The sequence below is a fragment of the Podarcis cretensis genome (genome assembly GCF_951804945.1).
Source record: "Podarcis cretensis genome assembly, chromosome: 9".
In the NCBI taxonomy this organism is placed as follows: Eukaryota; Metazoa; Chordata; class Lepidosauria; order Squamata; family Lacertidae; genus Podarcis; species Podarcis cretensis.
In genome coordinates this window covers 75,030,396-75,048,208 of record NC_137178.1, presented here as the reverse complement: position 1 = coordinate 75,048,208, position 17,813 = coordinate 75,030,396, and the positions used below count along the sequence as shown (strand labels likewise).

At 46.9% G+C, this 17,813-nt stretch overlaps 2 protein-coding genes across 2 annotated transcripts in view; both read left to right on the top strand.

The window, feature by feature from the left end:
• The window catches only part of EDC3 (enhancer of mRNA decapping 3), a 296,364-nt gene that overhangs the window by 252,429 nt on the left and 26,122 nt on the right, over positions 1–17,813 (top strand). The window lies entirely within an intron of this gene.
• CYP1A1 (cytochrome P450 family 1 subfamily A member 1) lies at positions 7,884–16,500 on the top strand. The gene is made up of 7 exons (XM_079991626.1): positions 7,884–8,024; positions 10,704–11,559; positions 12,608–12,734; positions 13,116–13,205; positions 13,305–13,428; positions 13,933–14,019; positions 15,036–16,500. The coding sequence occupies exons 2-7, from the start codon at positions 10,723–10,725 to the stop codon at positions 15,322–15,324; spliced, it is 1,554 nt and encodes a 517-aa protein (XP_079847752.1). The 5' UTR covers positions 7,884–8,024; positions 10,704–10,722; the 3' UTR covers positions 15,325–16,500.

Sequence of the window (17,813 nt, the reverse complement as noted above, 5' to 3'; positions counted from 1 at the left end):
AACAAGCAGCCTCTCTCGCTTTGGCAGAGATCATGAGATAGACACAAGGGAGCCACTTACAGACAGCTGGCATGTTTGCTCAGAAAGGAATCCCAACTGTTCAACAAGGCCTACTCCGAACCAGTTAAGTGTGTGCAGGATTGTAGCCACTGAGGCTAAAAAATTCAATGAAGCTGAATGGAGAAAGAGCCCAAAGAGACAAAGTCCTTAACACAGCACACCATGGAATGATGGAACTCACTTCTGCAAGATGTCCTGATGTCTGCCAATAATGACTTTGAAGAGGGGTTAGATCGGGCATAGGCAAACTCTGGCCCTCCAGATGTTTGGGACTACAATTCCCATCATCCCTAGCTAACAGGACCCGTGGTCAGGGGTGATGGGAATTGTAGTCCCAAACATCTGGAGGGCCGGAGTTTGCCTATGCCTGGGTTAGATAAATTAATGGGGGACAAGGCTATTCATTGCTACCTGACATCATATTAACTGTGTGCTATTTGCAGTGTCAGAGGCAGTATGCTGGAGAACACAAGCAGGAGAATGTTGCTGCACTCCTGTCTCACTTGTGGGTTTCCCCAGAGGCAGCTGAGCCAGTGTGGTGTAGGGGTCTGAGTGTTCAACTGGGACCTGGGAGACCAGGGTTCAAATCTGCACTCAGCCATGGAACCAGACAACTGATTCTCAACCTAACCTACCTGTAGGGATTAAATGAGGAAAGGGGAAACCATGGAAAGAAATGCAATGAAATAATAATTTTTTAAAACCTGGCTGGCCACTGTGAGAACAGGATCCTGGACTTGGTGGGCCATGGCATGATCCAGCAGGGCTCTGCTTATGCTCTTCTGCATGTGAAGGACTGAGCATGTGAGAACTGAGTTCACAGGAATGGCTACTGGCCGCAATGGCTGTATTTGACCTCCACTGTCGGAGGCAGTATGCCCTTGAGTGGGCACAAGGGGCAGAGTGCTCTTGCCCTTGGTTCCTGCTTGGGGGCTCCCTTTGGCGCAACTGGCTGGCCACTGTGAGAAGAGGGGGCTGGACTGCATGGGCCTTTAATCCAGCAAAGCTCTACTTCTGTCCTTATTGGCTCTGCTGATGGGAGCTGGAGGCCAGCAACCTGGGAGGGGGGTCACAGGTTCCCTATCCCTGTTGTGGTATAATTTAAAGGTATATCAATAATAATAACCAACAGTATATTTAATCAAAACTATGTTTATTTTTTTTTAAAAAAAATTCGTTAAAAAGTATTTCCACCCTAGCAAAAAGGCATTGATCTCTGGTGGTGCTTTGGGGGCTGTAGAATCAGAAGAATGCAGCCCGAGCAGTTTGGGACCTGGAGGAGAGAGCAGAGCCTCTAGGTCTGCCAGGGCTGGCCCAGGGGTCAAAGTTTATCAGGCAGCATCCCAGTTCTTAGAGGCCACAGTCCGCCCCCCTCACCCTCGGGTTAAAGTTTGCCCTGGTTTGCGTGAGAAGGCGTTTGGCTGCCGTTCATCAGGTTTCCCGTGCAAACACAAACAGGGACTGGGGGGAAGGGGGAATGGTCCTTGGGGCCGGGGAGGTCACGTTCAGGACAGGACATCGCGTGAGAGGAGTGGAGCAGGAGGCAGGACCAGGGAGGGGCTGTCGGCCTTAGGGAGAACCAAGGAGGGCAAAGTGCTCCCCGCATCAAGGCCACCCAGCACAACAGCCTTCAGCATCAAGACTGGGCTAGAGGTGACGACTTCATGCTTTCTTAGATACATCCTGTAAGCTGCTGCAGATTCTTATTGCACAGCCAAGCGATATCCTCCAGTTCATTCATTCATTCATTCATTCTCAAATCAATTCCACACCTGTGGAGATCAAATACGCTTTACAAAACAGCACGTTGATGTCAGCTATCCAAACTACAGACATGGTCTAGTCAGGCTGCAACTCTATGCATACTTTTCTGGAAGCAAGTCCCACTGAATTCAGCCTGGCTTACTCCTGAGTAGGAATGGGCAGATAGACGGGTGGATAGACAGGATTGAGGTGTACAGTATAGCACTTAGAAGAACCAACGGTTTTGATGAGAGAGTCCTACATGTGCTTAAATCTCTCCTGTTGAGATTAATATCATTAAAAATATATATATGTTAACAATTTCAACATAGCAAATTATCAAAACAAATCATCTTCATTATTCCCCCCCCATTCCCCCTCCCTCTCTCTGATTTCTCATCCAATGTTAACTTCTGCATGTTATAAAACTGTATACAGTGGTACCTCGGGTTACATACGCTTCAGGTTACAGACTCTGCTAACCCAGCAATAGTACCTCGGGTTAAGAACTTTGCTTCAGGATGAGAACAGAAATCGTGCTCCGGCTGTGCGGCAGCAGCAGGAGGCCCCATTAGCTAAAGTGGTGCTTCAGGTTAAGAACAGTTTCAGGTTATGAATGGACCTCTGGAACGAATTAAGTACTTAACCCGAGGTACCACTGTACATCCTTATATTATCTACCTTCTATGTTATCCCTCAGAGAATTTGTGTATGTTTATTCAAAACCTGCCAAGGAGTCCAATTCATTTTGTTGTCTTTTTAAATAATTTGTGAAGGGTTCCCATTCTTCTTTGAAGTTACAGTTGTCCTTGTCTCGTAATTTGCATGTCAGTTTCGCCAGTTCTGCATAGTTCATCAATTTCTCTTGCCACTGTTCTTTTGTCAGGGTTTCCTCATTCTTTCATCCTTGCGCAATCAAGACTCTTGCTGCTGTTGTAGCATACATAAATAAATTCTTTCTTTTCCTTGGCAGGTCTTGTCCTATAATCCCTAACAAAAATGCCTCTGGTTTTTTTTATAAATGTTATTTTGAACATCTTCTTCAACTCATTATATATCATTTCCCAGAATTTTTTAATTTCTCTGCATTCCCACCACATATGGTAAAATGTCCCTTCCTTTTCTTTACATTTCCAACATATGTTTGACCCCTGTTGAGATTAATATCGAGCAATTGCAGGTGCTCTCACACAGAAGCAAGTTCCATTAAGTTTACTGGCGCTTACCAACAAGTAAGCAGGTTTAGGGCAGCAATCCTGTGTAGTCTTCCCTGCCAGCAAATGCTTCCAAACTCAGGGCACCCCTGGAAAGACGTGCTTTTAAGATGGGCAGAATTACTCAAAAAATGTTCGATTTCGTGACCCATTCCCCCCAAAATGCTTTTATTTTTCTCACGCTTCTTTTTCTTTCATTTTGGAAGGACAATCTCCAAAAGGCAATATTATTATTTCCATTTTTCTCTATTGCTAGAGGTATGCAAACGGTGGCATGGTGTTGTGGGTTTTTAAAATAATGTTCCACATTTTGAACTACTAAAACAAAATGCATCTAACCTAAGTAATTATTTGAAAGGGGGGGGGGTGTTAAAATAATAAAAAAGCCATAAAACTGTTGGAAGGAACTCCTAGTGTCAAATCCCCTGCGATGTAGAAATCTTTCACCCAAGGTGGGGCTTGAACCCACAACCCTGAAATTAAGACAAAAATCACCTAATTGATGGAAGCTGCTTTTGGGAAGTGGGAGGGGAAGGTAATGTGATGCTTTCAGAACTTTATGCCTTCGGTTCATAGTAAAGGCAGGACTGAAATCTATGCTCAGAGCGGTTCTTTGGAACTCCCTGCCAGTTGACACCAGGCAGGTAGGCGCCATTACTGTCCTCTTTTTGGTACCTGCCTGAAACATTTGTGTTTAGGGAAGCCAATTCAGACATGTAGGGCGTTGACAGGCGTTTTTAATCTTTCCATTCGCTTTACTGCTGATTCGAAACTAATTTTTTACTGTTTCAAACCAGGGGTTCCCAAAGTGGCAGGTAGCTCCCGCTGGGACGGGGTGACTCCAGGGTGGGCGCCAAGAGGCCATAGCTGTCAACGTTTCCCTTTTTTTCAAAGGGAAATTTCCTTATTCCGAATAGGATTCCTCGCAAGAAAAGGGAAAAGTTGACAGCTGTGCAAGAGGCGGACAGGACTGGCGGGCGTTGCGCAGCTGATTACCCTGGGTCAAGTTCATCACTGTGGTTGAATTAATTCACGTGAATAGTTTTAACTGGGCTTGGAATAAATGTGCAATTAATTGCCACTCTCTGGAATTTCATCGAGCTATCACCTTCGTTCAAGCCGCTATGCTGAGTGCTTCTTATGTGGGCGGGGGCTGGACTTATGGGGACTAAGGGGTCCCCACCCCACCCCGCTGCCTCCTCCCTGGGGCTGCTTATCTCCGCGCGCGATCTGCCTGCCGTGCCACTTGCGCGCCCCTTGTCACGCCAGCCGGGCCCGCCGCCTTCTCGGAAGGGGTCGGAGCCGCCCCTTTCCCGGATCGCTTCCCGAGTTTGTTTCCAAGGAAAGGGAGCGAGGCCGAGGCGCGCCCGCCGGCCGCGCCGCCTTCTCACGCGAGGCACTTCCGCGCTCGCCGCCGCCTCCCCGATCCGCCAGGCTCGCTTAGCGCGCACGTGGCTCTCTGCCGCACCGCCAGCCCGCGATCTTCTCCAAGGAGCTCAAGGGGGGGGGCCGCGTGGTTCTTCTCCTCCCCCTTTCATCCTTTTCAGATCCAGGACCCACTTAAACCTTTCTCAAGATCTCCCTGTGCTTTCGCATGGCGGTGTGGCCCTGCTGCGTCCCGTCTTGGATCGGGCCGCCGTCCACGAGTGGGTCCCGACCCACCAGTTGAAGACCCCTGAGTTAGGCTACCGGTCAGTGGCTGGTCCAAGGCCACACGCAGCAAGCCATCAGAGATTTGAACCCAGGCCTCTCCCAGGTCTTAGCCCTACGCTCTAACCACTATACCACACTGCCTTTCCCACGGCTTAGGTTCCCATTGCAGGGTTGTGGCAGGCATAGCTCTGCTCTCCAACAGTAGGAAATGACCAGGGTTGTGAGCTCCAGATGACTTGGGAGGAGGGCAGGCTTGCCTAAGCCAGGGCCAGCCCTGGAAATGGTTAACTCTGTTTTGAAGGCCAAACTGTTCCACAGCCTGGGTGTAGTCACCAAGAAGGCTCTGTCTCTTGTCCCACTCAGCCATGCCCCCCATGCCCCCACCCTACCAGCCTTGTGAAACATGGACCACTTATAAACGCCATCTCCAACTCCTCGAAAAATTCCATCAACAGTGTCTCCGAAAAAATTTACACATCACTTGGGAAGAGAGGTGAACTAATGCCAGTGTACTAGAAGAAGCAAAGGTCACCAGTGTCGAAGAAATGATTCTTCAACATCAACTTGATTGGACTGGTCATGTTGTTTGAATGCCTGATTATTGTCTTCCAAAGCAACTACTCTATTCTGAACATAAAAATGGGAAGCGTATTGCTGGTGGTCAACAAAAGAGGTTTAAAGACTCTCTCTAGGAAAATCTAAAAAAATTGTAGTATAAACACTCAGTGACGTAGCGTGGGGGGGTGCAGGGGGGCCCGGCCGCACCGGGCGCAACATCTGGGGGTTAGGGTTAGGGGGCGCAAATCCACGGGTTAGGGGGCGCAAATTATTTGCCTTGCCCCAGGTGCTGACAACCCACGCTACGCCACTGTAAACACTGACAACTGGGAAACACTGGCCTGCGAGTGCTCCAGTTGGAGAGCAGCCTTTACCAAAGGTGTCGTGGACTTTGAAGACGCTCAAACTCAGGATGAAAGGGGAAAACATGCTAAGAGGAAGGCACATTTGGCAAACCCTCACCATGATCAACTCCTGCCCGGAAACCTATGTCCCCACTGTGGAAGGACGTGTGGATCCAGAATTGGCCTCCACAGTCACTTACAGACTCACTGTTGAGACCATGTTCATGGAAGACCATCTTACTCAGCTACGAGTGATTGCCAAAGAAGAAGAAGAAGAATGCAGAGAAGGGCCTTCTGATGAGTGGAGAAGGTGGTATGGGAAGAAGCAGTCCCTGAAGTGTTGTGGGCCCTAAGCCAGGTAGGTCTTTAGTAGTTAATCACCTATGCTTTGACTTCTGCCTGGAAGCAAAGTGGCCACCAGTGCAGCGCTTGAAGGACATCCATGTGATTTACCAGCTCTAGACTATTGGCCACTAGAGGAGGGGCAGCTGAATGCGTGAACTTTATTGACACCACAGACAAACAAGACAATATGGATACAGGTAGGTAGCTGTGTTGGTCTGCTGTAGTCGAAATAAAATTAAATTTGTTAAAAAAATTCCTTCCAGTAGCACCTTAGAGACCAAATAAGTTAGTTATTGGTATGAGATTTCATGTGCATGCACACTTCATCGTGAAAGCTCATACCAATAACTAACTTAGTTGGTCTCTAAGGTGCTACTGGAAGTAATTTTTTTATTATTTTATTTATTTTATTTTGTTAAGACAATATGGAAGTTCTGCCCATGCCTTTATATCAGGGACAGGAGCTCAATCATGCACATAAAAAGTCTTGTCTACAGATAAAAGAACTGCATCGGATGTGCAGAAGTGTGGTGTTGCGGTGTGTGTGTGTCAAAGACCCATTACTATTTCTGCAGTGGGGTCTCTGTCTGCAGCATTCTAGAGCGGCCCGATCCGCATGAAAAGGGAGCTTTTACCCACTGGATGCTCGGAGACCTGTGCAGCAAGGCCCGTTCCAGCTAGAACACTGCATTCTGGCCTCCATCCAGGAGAATCCGGAGCTGTTCCTCAGATGGGGAGTCCAGTTTGAGGAGTGTGGGGGACTCCTTTGGAGGGGAGGCATAGAATACTTAGTTGGGCATCTTCCAGTCACCCAGCAGCGCCCCCTCCCCGCTCCTTTCTTTCCCCACAATAAACGTATAAAAAGATCTTGGAATCCTGCCTTATGGCCTCGTTTGCACAAGTCTCTTTTAATATTTCCCTTTATCCCTTTCGTCTCCTTACTTTCCACTTGACCATATCTCCTCAATTGCTTCCTGCTTTGGCTGGAATACTTGGTTAGTCTTTTTTTTAAAATATACATTTAATAATGGAAGCATGAAACTGAGCGCGTGGGGACATTCCGACGACCGGCATTCGCTGAGCGCGCGAACAAGGCTACGACAGGATTTGATAAACTGGGAGGGGAATGGGGGAATTTCTTTGCCGTGTTCTCAGTATGTTGAAAAGCAATAAAATCAATCATCAATGGTTCCTTTTAGTTTCAGTTACAGATAGGTAGCCGTGTTGGTCTGCCATAGTCAAAACAAAATAAAAAAATTCCTTCCAGTAGCACCTTAAAGACCAACTAAGTTAGTTCTTGGTATGAGCTTTCGTGTGCATGCACACTTCTTCAGATAGTCTAATGCCCTGCAAACGTTGACTGTGTGCGTGTGTAAGGCCTTATTGATTTAGAGGTGGTTTGACAAAAAATGCCCCTGGGCATGCACAGAATGCCTTCTAGATGCCACTCAGAACAAACCTGGTGGATGCTTCAGATCAGCTGAGAAATACAGAGAAAGGGTAGATTGCAGTGTGAGCCTGTCCGTGCTGCACCCCTATTTTAAAAAAGACCCACCACATGCTATGTAATCATTTTTTATGAGAGATTTTTTTTTTTAGATGGTGCCTCTCTTCAGGGAATGTGTGAATGGTTTACCATGTATGCATGATCTGGATGTTCTGAAGAAGTGTGCATGCACACGAAAGCTCATACCAAGAACTAACTTAGTTGGTCTTTAAGGTGCTACTGGAAGGAATTTTTTTATCCTTTTAGTTTGTTCACATTGTCTGCAGCCGGGGCCAGGGGGCTCAGGACTTAAGCCCCCGCCGTGGGGGCGCAGCTCCTGGGCAGCGAGTGTCGGAGCGCAGCGGGTCGGCTTCCCTGGCGCGAGCGCGCAAAGGCTTGCGAGGAACCGGGCAAAACAAAGTTTTTCGCTGCGTCCACGTGACCCGAGGGCTGCCGGCCAATCAGAGCCTGAGGAGGCGCTTATAAAGCGAGCCGAAAGCGGTGCTTCGGGGAGCGGGTTCGGAGGAGGCGAGTGAAGGCATCCCATCCGGTGCCAAAGCGGGCATCGCGGGCAAAGCTGGTCTGGACGGAGCGGTGGAGACAGGCTGAAACTTCTGATCGGTGAGCTGAGCACTCCAAGGGGGCTTCTCCTCCTCTTCCAGCCCCAGTGCTTGACCCGGCAAACGGGCCAGATCTTCCTTGCACGTCTGAATGTGTGCATGCACGCTTGCCTGCTGATGGGAAGGACCTTTTTTTGCCTGTGGCCAATTTACCTTTTCTCCGAGTCGTCTTTCTAGGCAAAACAATTGCTATTAGAACTTTTTGTTTAAGAGAGAGCTGGTTATTCCTAACCCGCAATGATTATATGTTGCACTCACTTTTTTTTTTTTTTTTTTTTGCTGCGGAGCTGAAATCATAGAATTATAGCATTGTAGAGTTTGAAGGGATCTCAAAGGGTCATGTAGTCTAATGCCCTGCAAACGTTGACTGTGTGCGTGTGTAAGGCCTTATTGATTTAGAGGTGGTTTGACAAAAAATGCCCCTGGGCATGCACAGAATGCCTTCTAGATGCCACTCAGAACAAACCTGGTGGATGCTTCAGATCAGCTGAGAAATACAGAGAAAGGGTAGATTGCAGTGTGAGCCTGTCCGTGCTGCACCCCTATTTTAAAAAAGACCCACCACATGCTATGTAATCATTTTTTATGAGAGATTTTTTTTTTTTAGATGGTACCTCTCTTCAGGGAATGTGTGAATGGTTTTCCATGTATGCATGATCTGGATGTTCTGTCCTTGCTACAGCCTGCAAGCCTGGTCCTGGGGTAATTCACATTTCCCCAGCACAAAATGAATTGCTGGTGGGAAGATGTGGCTGTTGAAGTTATGAAATTTTGTGCTCTTTTTTTGTGTGTGTCACGGGCACATGTTGGATGGTGACACAACACAGTCTTCAGGTGAGCACTGAAGTCCTCCTTCCCCCTCCCTGGGTCATTTTGAATCCTGGGACATTTTGTTATTCTGTGTGTGCCTCCTCCCAGTGCCTTAATGGTTTCCTAGTACCGGTACTTGTCAGTGCTGAAACAAATAACCTTGCTTGTACACGCACAAGATTATTTCTCACCACCGTAAGGCAAGGAGAGATGTGGGGATATAAAAAATGTGGATCAGGGCCTATAGTTCTCTTGTGCTGCAATAAAAAGAGATTAAACATATAGAGACATATAGAAAAGCCATCACAGGCTGTTCCCATTTTAAATACAGAATCATGGAACTGTAGGGTTGGAAGAGGCCCCAAAAGTCATCTCTTCCAATCCCTTGCAATGCAGGAATCACAGCTAAATAAGCCATGGCAGATGGCCATCTGACCTCCCTTTAGAAACCTCCAAGGAAGGAGAGTCCACTACCTTTCAGTTTGTTCTGACGTCCAACAGCTCTTATTTGCTCCAACAGGTTCTTCCTAAGGTTTAGCTTGAACCTCCTTCCTTGTAATTTACATCTGTCAGTTCAGGTCCTACCCTCTGGGGCAGCTGAGAATGAGCTTCTCCACCTTCCCATCAGATATATGTAGAACAGAAGCAGATCATGCCTGCCTCCTCTGAGTTTACTTTATTTCATTGCGTTTCTAGCCCACCCTTTTCTCCAAGGAGCTCAAGATGGCACACATGTCCCGCCCCCATTTAATCCCTACAACCCCCCTGCGAGGTAGGTTAGGCTGAGGAGCAGTGACTGATCCCCAAGGTCATGTTCAGTGAGCTTCAGGGCCAAGCGAGGATTTGAACCCTGATTTCTCAGGTCCTAGTCCAGCGCTAACCACTGTACCATGCTGGCTCTCAGAGCACGTTTAGCTTGAGCTTGGCTCTGGCAATGGGTGTGGGCAGTCTAAGGAAGGGCAGGGTGAGGGTACCCTGCATAACTTCCTGAGGTTGGTTTCACACCAGTGGGGAATATGGTGCCCTTGAGAAGTTGTTAGGACTCCAGCTGGCTTTGGCCCCAGCCAGCTTGGCCAATGGTCAAGGGTGATGGCAGCTATCTTTCAGCAATGTCTGGAGGGACGCAGGTTCCCTACCCTGCAAAAGAGCCCATGGCTGCAGTTCTAATGATGCCCCAGGAGAGGAATTACCCTCTGGCCCTCCAGGTGCTCAGAGAATTGCAGCATCGGAAGGTACCCTGAGGGCCATCTAGTCCAGCCCCCTGCAGTGCAGGCATCACAACTGAAGCATCCATGACAGATGGCCATCCATTATTCCAGCTTGAAAGTTGAGTTTGGAGGAATTTCAGTCCTGAAAACACTCCTGATGTCGAAAAGCAAGTGCAGTTCAACTTCTGCAGTGTTAAGATGGTGCTACAACCATCGGGGACGCAGGTGGCGCTGTGGGTTAAAGCCTCAGCGCCTAGGACTTGCCGATCGAAAGGTCGGCGGTTCGAATCCCTGCGGCGGGGTGCGCTCCCGTCGTTCGGTCCCAGCGCCTGCCAACCTAGCAGTTCGAAAGCACCTCCAGGTGCAAGTAGATAAATAGGGACCGCTTACCGGCGGGAAGGTAAACGGCGTTTCCGTGTGCGGCTCTGGCTCGCCAGAGCAGCGATGTCACGCTGGCCACGTGACCCGGAAGTGTCTCCGGACAGCGCTGGCCCCTGGCCTCTTAAGTGAGATGGGCGCACAACCCCAGAGTCTGTCAAGACTGGCCCGTACGGGCAGGGGTACCTTTACCTTTACCTTTATAACCATCGGATATTTGGTCCCTGCACTTACTCACAATGCTGTTTCTCTCCCGCTCTTCTCTTTCTCTCTGCTTGTATCAGGACACTTGAATCTAGGAAGATGAAGGCAGTGTTGTTGGGTAGCCAAAGCATTATGTCTCCTTCAGAAATCCTCCTGGCCATTGCGCTTTTCTGCCTGCTCCTGGTTGTCATCAAATCCTTCCGGCAGCAGATCCCTCAGGGGCTGAAGCAGCTCCCAGGACCAAGGGCATACCCACTGATTGGCAACGTCCTGGAGCTTCAGAAGAACCCTCACCTGGCCTTGACTAAGATGAGCCAGAGATACGGGGATGTGATGCAGATCCATATCGGCACAAGGCCAGTGCTGGTCCTGAGTGGGCTTGAAACTATCAAGCAAGCCCTGGTGAAGCAAGGAGAAGAGTTCTCGGGGCGCCCTGACCTCTACAGCTTCCAGTACATTGGGGATGGCCAGAGCTTGACCTTCGGCAGGGATTCAGGGGAAATGTGGCGAGCGCGCAGGAAGCTGGCCCAGAATGCCCTGAAGGCCTTCTCGGCTTCTGCCAACCCAAACTCCTCCACTTGTCTGTTGGAGGAGCATGTCTCCAAAGAGGCAGACTACCTTGTCATGAAGTTCCAGGAGCTGATGGATGAGAAAAAGAGCTTTGACCCCTACCGGTACCTGGTGGTCTCTGTGGCTAATGTAATCTGTGCCATGTGCTTCGGGAAGCGTTATAACCATGAAGACCAGGAACTGCTCAGTCTGGTGAACCTGAACAATGAGTTTGGGGCGGCTGCTGCTTCCGGGAACCCGGCAGACTTTATCCCTGTCCTCCAGTATCTTCCCAGCCGTGCCATGAAGGCCTTCAAGGACCTCAACCAGCGCTTCACTGCATTTGTGCTGAAGATAGTTAAGGACCATTACATGAGCTTTGACAAGGTATGTTTGTGTGTGTGAACCATTCAGTTTGGAAAGTTTCATCCTTGATTTCTGGCATGTATTCCTGGACTGTCACCAACATGGTAGAAGACCGACCAGGGCATTGCAATGACTTGCTTGCCCACAACCTGCTGCAGGGATAGGCAACAGGGTGCCCTTCACCTGCCATGGTCCAACAACATCTGAACAAGTACCATGCTGCCCACCCAGACTTTAAAAGATTGTATTTGTTGACGGAGCCGTAGATCTCCACACTATAGATACACCAGATTGCATGTCAATGTGTGGCTTAACACTTGCAAAGGAAGCTATATGGTGCCTGGGTAACTGGCCCATGCAGAATAGAAACCACAACATGAAATTTAACCCATATTCTGACATCTGAATTACATCCCATGTATCAGCTATGGAACAGGGTGGTGTCTACAGGGTTGCAGATGGTCTCCCATGCAGGCAGTGTCTAGACCTCGACCTGCTTAGCTTTAGGAAGATTGGTATGCCTTGAAGCATCCTGCAGCCAGGAGAGCTACAATGAGCTCTTGTACTTGTAGCTTATTCTGTAACAGCTCATGGTAGATCATACGCTTTGCTTGCAGAAGGGTCAATCGCTGGCGATCCTAGCAAGAGGATCAGGAAGCAGGTGATGGGAGAGACATCTGTCAGACACCCTGGAAAAGTGCTGACAGTCAACAGTGGGCTATTTGGTTATTTTGTTTATTAAATTTTTATACCAGCCTTCATCCAAGGACCACAGGGCACTTTACAGTAAAAAAAACCACACAAAAATACACAGCATAATAACAATCAAAACAACATCCCCCATACTTTAAAAGACCACTGATTGTTTAATTAGCTAAAGGCCTGTGAGAAGAGGAATGTTTTTGCCTAGTGCCTGAAGGTATATAGGGAAGATACCAGGTGAGTCTCAATAGGTAGCCTGAGCTGATATAAGGGAGTTTTATATGTCTGTCTTCTAACTGACCGGGATTGGCTCTGCAGTAAGAGACTTGAGGACGCACGACATTTATCCTCTGGATTTGTATTTCAGGAGAACATCCGGGACATTACTGACTCCCTGATCAACCACTGCGAAGATAAAAAACTGGATGAGAATGCAAACATCCTGCTTTCGGATCAGAAGATTGTCAATATCGTCAGCGATCTTTTTGGAGCTGGTAAGAATCTGCTAATCCTTTCAGCTGTCTCCTCCCTCCTCCACCTCCCACTGAAGTTATTGTGCACGCTGTTTAGCAAAAGAGGAAATTTGCTGGATCAGCCTATCTAGTTACAACCATTGGTCATTATCATTTGATATGATGTTCACACCAATTCACCAAATACAAGAACAGTAAACTGTAGCTTCAGATCTCCGATCCATTTTGTGAAGTAATGCATTGGCTCTCCTGTCTCTGTATCTTAACAACTAATTCAGAGTCTGCATGGTTTTGATACTTCAGTACAGAGAATGGAATCTTGGAATTGGGCTCCTAGAGAATGTGTTGCATTAATGTTCAATAGTTTTGTACCTGATGCTGAATATTTCCCCACCTGTCTAGGTTTTGACACAGTCACCACTGCTCTCTCCTGGTCCCTCATGTATCTGGTGACGTTTCCAGAAATCCAGAAGAAAATGCAGGAAGAAATAGGTAAACCCAGGCATTCCTAATTCAAGCGTTTCAAAACTATGTTTGCCCCAGGCTAAATTTGAATCCATCTTATTTTCTGCCTCTTTCCGGAAACTGCAGACCAAACCATTGGCAGAGAAAGGAAGCCTAGGCTGTCAGATCGTTCCACGTTGCCCTACACAGAAGCTTTCATCCTGGAAATGTTTAGGCATTCCTCCTTCCTGCCTTTCACCATCCCTCACTGGTAAGGCTCACACAGTGCAGGATTGGCAAGGGAACAGTTTTGGCCTGGTATATTATTATTATTATTATTATTATTATTATTATTATTATTATTTCCCATCTTTCCTCCAAGGAGATCAAGGTGGTGTACATAGTACTCCCTGCTCCATTTTATCCTTGCAATCCTGTACCCACTTACCTGGGACTGGGAATGAAGTTGATAGGATATACTTCCAGACAGGCATGTATAGGATTGTACCATTAGCAGCTGAAAAGACTGTGTCAACTTGTAAATCTGCCCTGTCTCCTAACTTACTGCTTGACTTCCTCCATGCTTGTCTGAACTCTGCTTTCCTAAAGCATTTTACTTTGAATTAAGTTTGATTATACTTTATTCCAGAGAGATACATGCTTTAGGATTGCAGTCATTTTAACATTCAGCCCATGCCACCTTTATCACATAAGAACTAAACACCTGCAGCTTCTTGTGTATGTATAAATTGTGTTCTGGTTCCTTTCCTTGTAGCACAACCAGGGACACAGCACTGAATGGCTTCTACATCCCGAAGGATCTCTGCGTCTTTGTCAACCAGTGGCAAGTCAACCATGATCCGTAAGCATCTCTGGAACCCGCTTTGTAATGCATGGAGTAGAGCTACCGTATTCCAGTTTGCCCCAAATAAACGGTTTTGATTCTCAGTGCAAATCCTGCATCCCTGAGATATTTGGCTCTGGATGGAAAGGCTGAGGCTGTAACCCAATGGTGTCGAACCTCAGCCCTCCCAGCCTGGCCCTCTGCACCCCCCATCTGAGTTCTCCCTGGCTGGATCGTGTCATTGTGTGCAGAAACTAGCCTACTTATAAATGTTACATTAATTATTCTTCCCACTTTTGTCCTAGCCATCAGTGGCATGAAGCCCCTAGAAGGCTGTCCACGAGGAAATACAGCCCACAGGCCAAAAAAAGAGGCTTCAATTCCCCTGCTATAACTCTTCTCAGTTTCAAGCAGCTGGATTTACTATTGGAGACTATTGGGTGCTTTCTCCAAACCTCATATGAAATGAGAGTCTAACCCAGGGATGTCCAAAGTCCGTTTAAACTGGCCCCTGTGGCAGTTTATTTCTTGGGGTAAACTCTTAAAAAAACCTCAACAACTTCAGTCCTAAAAAAAAAAAGGTCAACAACAACTTTGGTTGGCTCTCACGGCCCTTCACTTCATCAATTCTGGCCCTCTTTGAAAAAAGTTTGGACACCAATGGTTCCCAAAATGGGGGCAGTGGGACTCTAACCCAGTGGTTCCTTGGGGAATTACCTGGGGGGCAGCAAGAGGCAAATGGGGGCACCGGAGGTGTAAATGACAGAATTGGAAAAACTGGCGTCACTGGATCAAGTTCATTTTTGTTGAATTAATTAAACTGAACAGTTTTAATGGTATTTTGAATAAATGTGCAGTTAATTGTTACTGTTCTGAATTTTATTGTGTGGCTTGTGTAAACCACTATTCTGAATAATGCTGTTTGGAGGGTAGGGCAGGGGCCACTGGGGAAGTGTTTCTGGAACCAAGGGGGTGGGGCCCCACCAAAAGTTTGGAAACCACTGGACTAAAACACCCGCTCTTTGCTTCTTCAGGAAGCTTTGGCGAGATCCTTCTGCCTTCAACCCAGAACGGTTTCTCACAGCTGACGGGACGGGAGTAAACCGAGCAGAGAGCGAAAAGGTTCTGACGTTTGGTCTGGGCAAGAGGAGGTGCATTGGAGAGAACGTTGGCAAGGGCGAAGTCTTCCTTTTCTTGACGACCATCGTTCAGAAGCTGGAGCTGAGTGTGTGCAGCGGGAAGACAGTGGACTTAACCCCTCAGTATGGACTCACAATGAAACACAAGGAGTGTGAGCATTTCCAGATTAGACAGCGTTTCTAAGGACCAGTGGTGGCATCTGGGAGCAAATAAAGATTGGGACGACCGGGGAGGAGGGATTCCTACCCTGCCGTATCTGTAGCTTGAGTTAGGAGTGGGTTGGTCACCCAGGCTGAACCGTGGATTGAGGCTGTATCAAAATAATAAAAGTGGGCAAATTATATAGGTTGGGTAATGGCCTGAGGCACTGTAATCATTTTCATTTAAGTGACTTGAAACAAACTGTGCCCTAGGTGGGCTTGTATGGCATGGAATAACTTCTCCGATTTGACCATAATACTGTGGTGGCTTTGGTCATACGCTAAGACTTCACTGGAAGAGCCTTTCTAGGATGCAGACAAGTAACTGAGAGGTTATCATGCTTGTTGTACAAACATACATTTAAGAGGAAGTGGAGAGGCATGTATGGACCCATCAAATGTTGCTTCCTGAAGGCCTTGTTAAAAGGGGCAGTGGACTCACACTTTTATAAACCTTTACTACTAACAGAACATTGTAACCAGATAATCACACTTCTATATACTAATAGCAAACTCAGCTTCACACTGTGAGCCCTTACATAGCAAAATGGTACCAGCCATGCCTAAGATGAGAAGAACTAGCAAGCTTGGGTTTGGGATCAAGAGTTTGCAGAAATAACACAAACTTTAGGAAAATCCCTGATGAATCCACAGACAGACAAACGAGAACAGTGTCTGATCAGTAGTCACAGAACTTTGACAGCATGTTGAAAAACTAGGAAGGAGAAACAAAGGGAATATCCTTGAAAACTTCAGGAATATACTTTAAACTGCAACATTTTGTTGTGGGTCTCACTTGTGTTTACTAAATGCAAGTTGTGCTTCATGAATAATTCTCGTATAGTTAAATATTATGATGCTGTACACTGAGAAACTCAATAGTAAAGAAATGAAATCTGTTTATGGGGCTATCTATAAAGACATACGGGACAGAAAGGGGACTTGGTCCCAGAACATTTCTACATCTCTTGTCTTCCTTGAAATCCCTTTTCCTCTGCAGGCACTTTTGATGTGAAAACAGTAGTCTGATCTGACTTCCCTTCGGTTGGGGGTGAGGACTAACTATGTGTGGCTGCCAAACTCTAGGCAGAGACTATATGTGTACAAGTGCTGTGTATATTGATGATGATGTATAAATAAAAATAGCTTTCTACAAGAATTTCAGGCTTGCAGTTATATTTGCTTGATCAGCTTAAATGAAAATCTGCTTAAATAATTTTAAAGGAATTAAAAAGCAACTAGAAAACTCTCAAAAATATTTTATTAAATGTATATCTCACACCAATAAATCTTCCAGTTTATCTAAAACTGTTTTACAAACATATATATATATAAAACGCTGATAGAAGACATTTAATCCATAAGTGAATGTTTTGCTCAACATTGAAATTCAGGGATCAATGGCACAAACCCCTCTATATAGACTGAAGACGTGCCTCATCTGGTGCGCAGTCCTTTTAAACATGGCGGCAAGGGATTGCACAGAACGAGACCCACCTTGATCTAAACTATTGGTATGACATGGAAGACGAAGAGCAGACTCCATTTGAGGATCTCTCCCTCATTACAGTCGATCAGGTATATGAAGACAAGCAGCAAAGTCAGTCCTCAGGGAATGTGCAGGCGACCTTGGAACAGACAGCTCACGGAAGAACCCCGACCAGACCTAAGAGGAGGCGTGTAGTGGTGATAGGGGATTCTCTACTGAGGGGAACAGAAGCAGTGATCTGTGGGCCTGACAAGATGTCTCGGGAAGTGTGCTGTCTCCCCGGGGCTAAGATCCAAGATGTAACTGAATGACTACAAGGAATCATAAAACCCACTGACAAATACCCCTTCCTCTTGGTTCATGTGGGAACCAATGACACTGCAAGCAATAGCCTCCAGAAGATCAAAAGAGACTACGAGGCTCTGGGCAGGAAATTGAAGCAATTAAATGCATAAATTGTCATCTCATCTGTCCTCCCAGTTGAACGACGTGGCCCAGGGAGAGAGGGAAAAATAGTAGAAGTGAACAGCTGGCTTCACAAATGGTGTAAACAGGAACGGTTTGGATTCTTAGATCACGGACTGCAGTTTCTTGAAGATGGACTTCTGGCAAGCGATGGGCTGCACCTCACAACGGTTGGGAGGAATGTTTTTGCCATAAATCTCAGAAACCTCATCAGGAGGGCTTTAAACTGACTAATGTGGGGGAGGGAGACAGTGCTCCTGAAGGTAGGAGTCTATCAATTGATGAACATGATCATCCAAATGTCATAGACCAAATGGAGCAAACAGCACGCAGACCTAGTGGTGGGAGGAAAAAATCCTTAAATAAGAGACACGGGGGAATGATTAATGGACTTCAATGTCTGTACACTAATGCGCAAAGCATGGGAAATAAACAAGATGAGCTTGAGCTCTTGGTACAGCAAACTAAATATGACATAATAGGCATCACTGAAACCTGGTGGGATAAGTCCCACGATT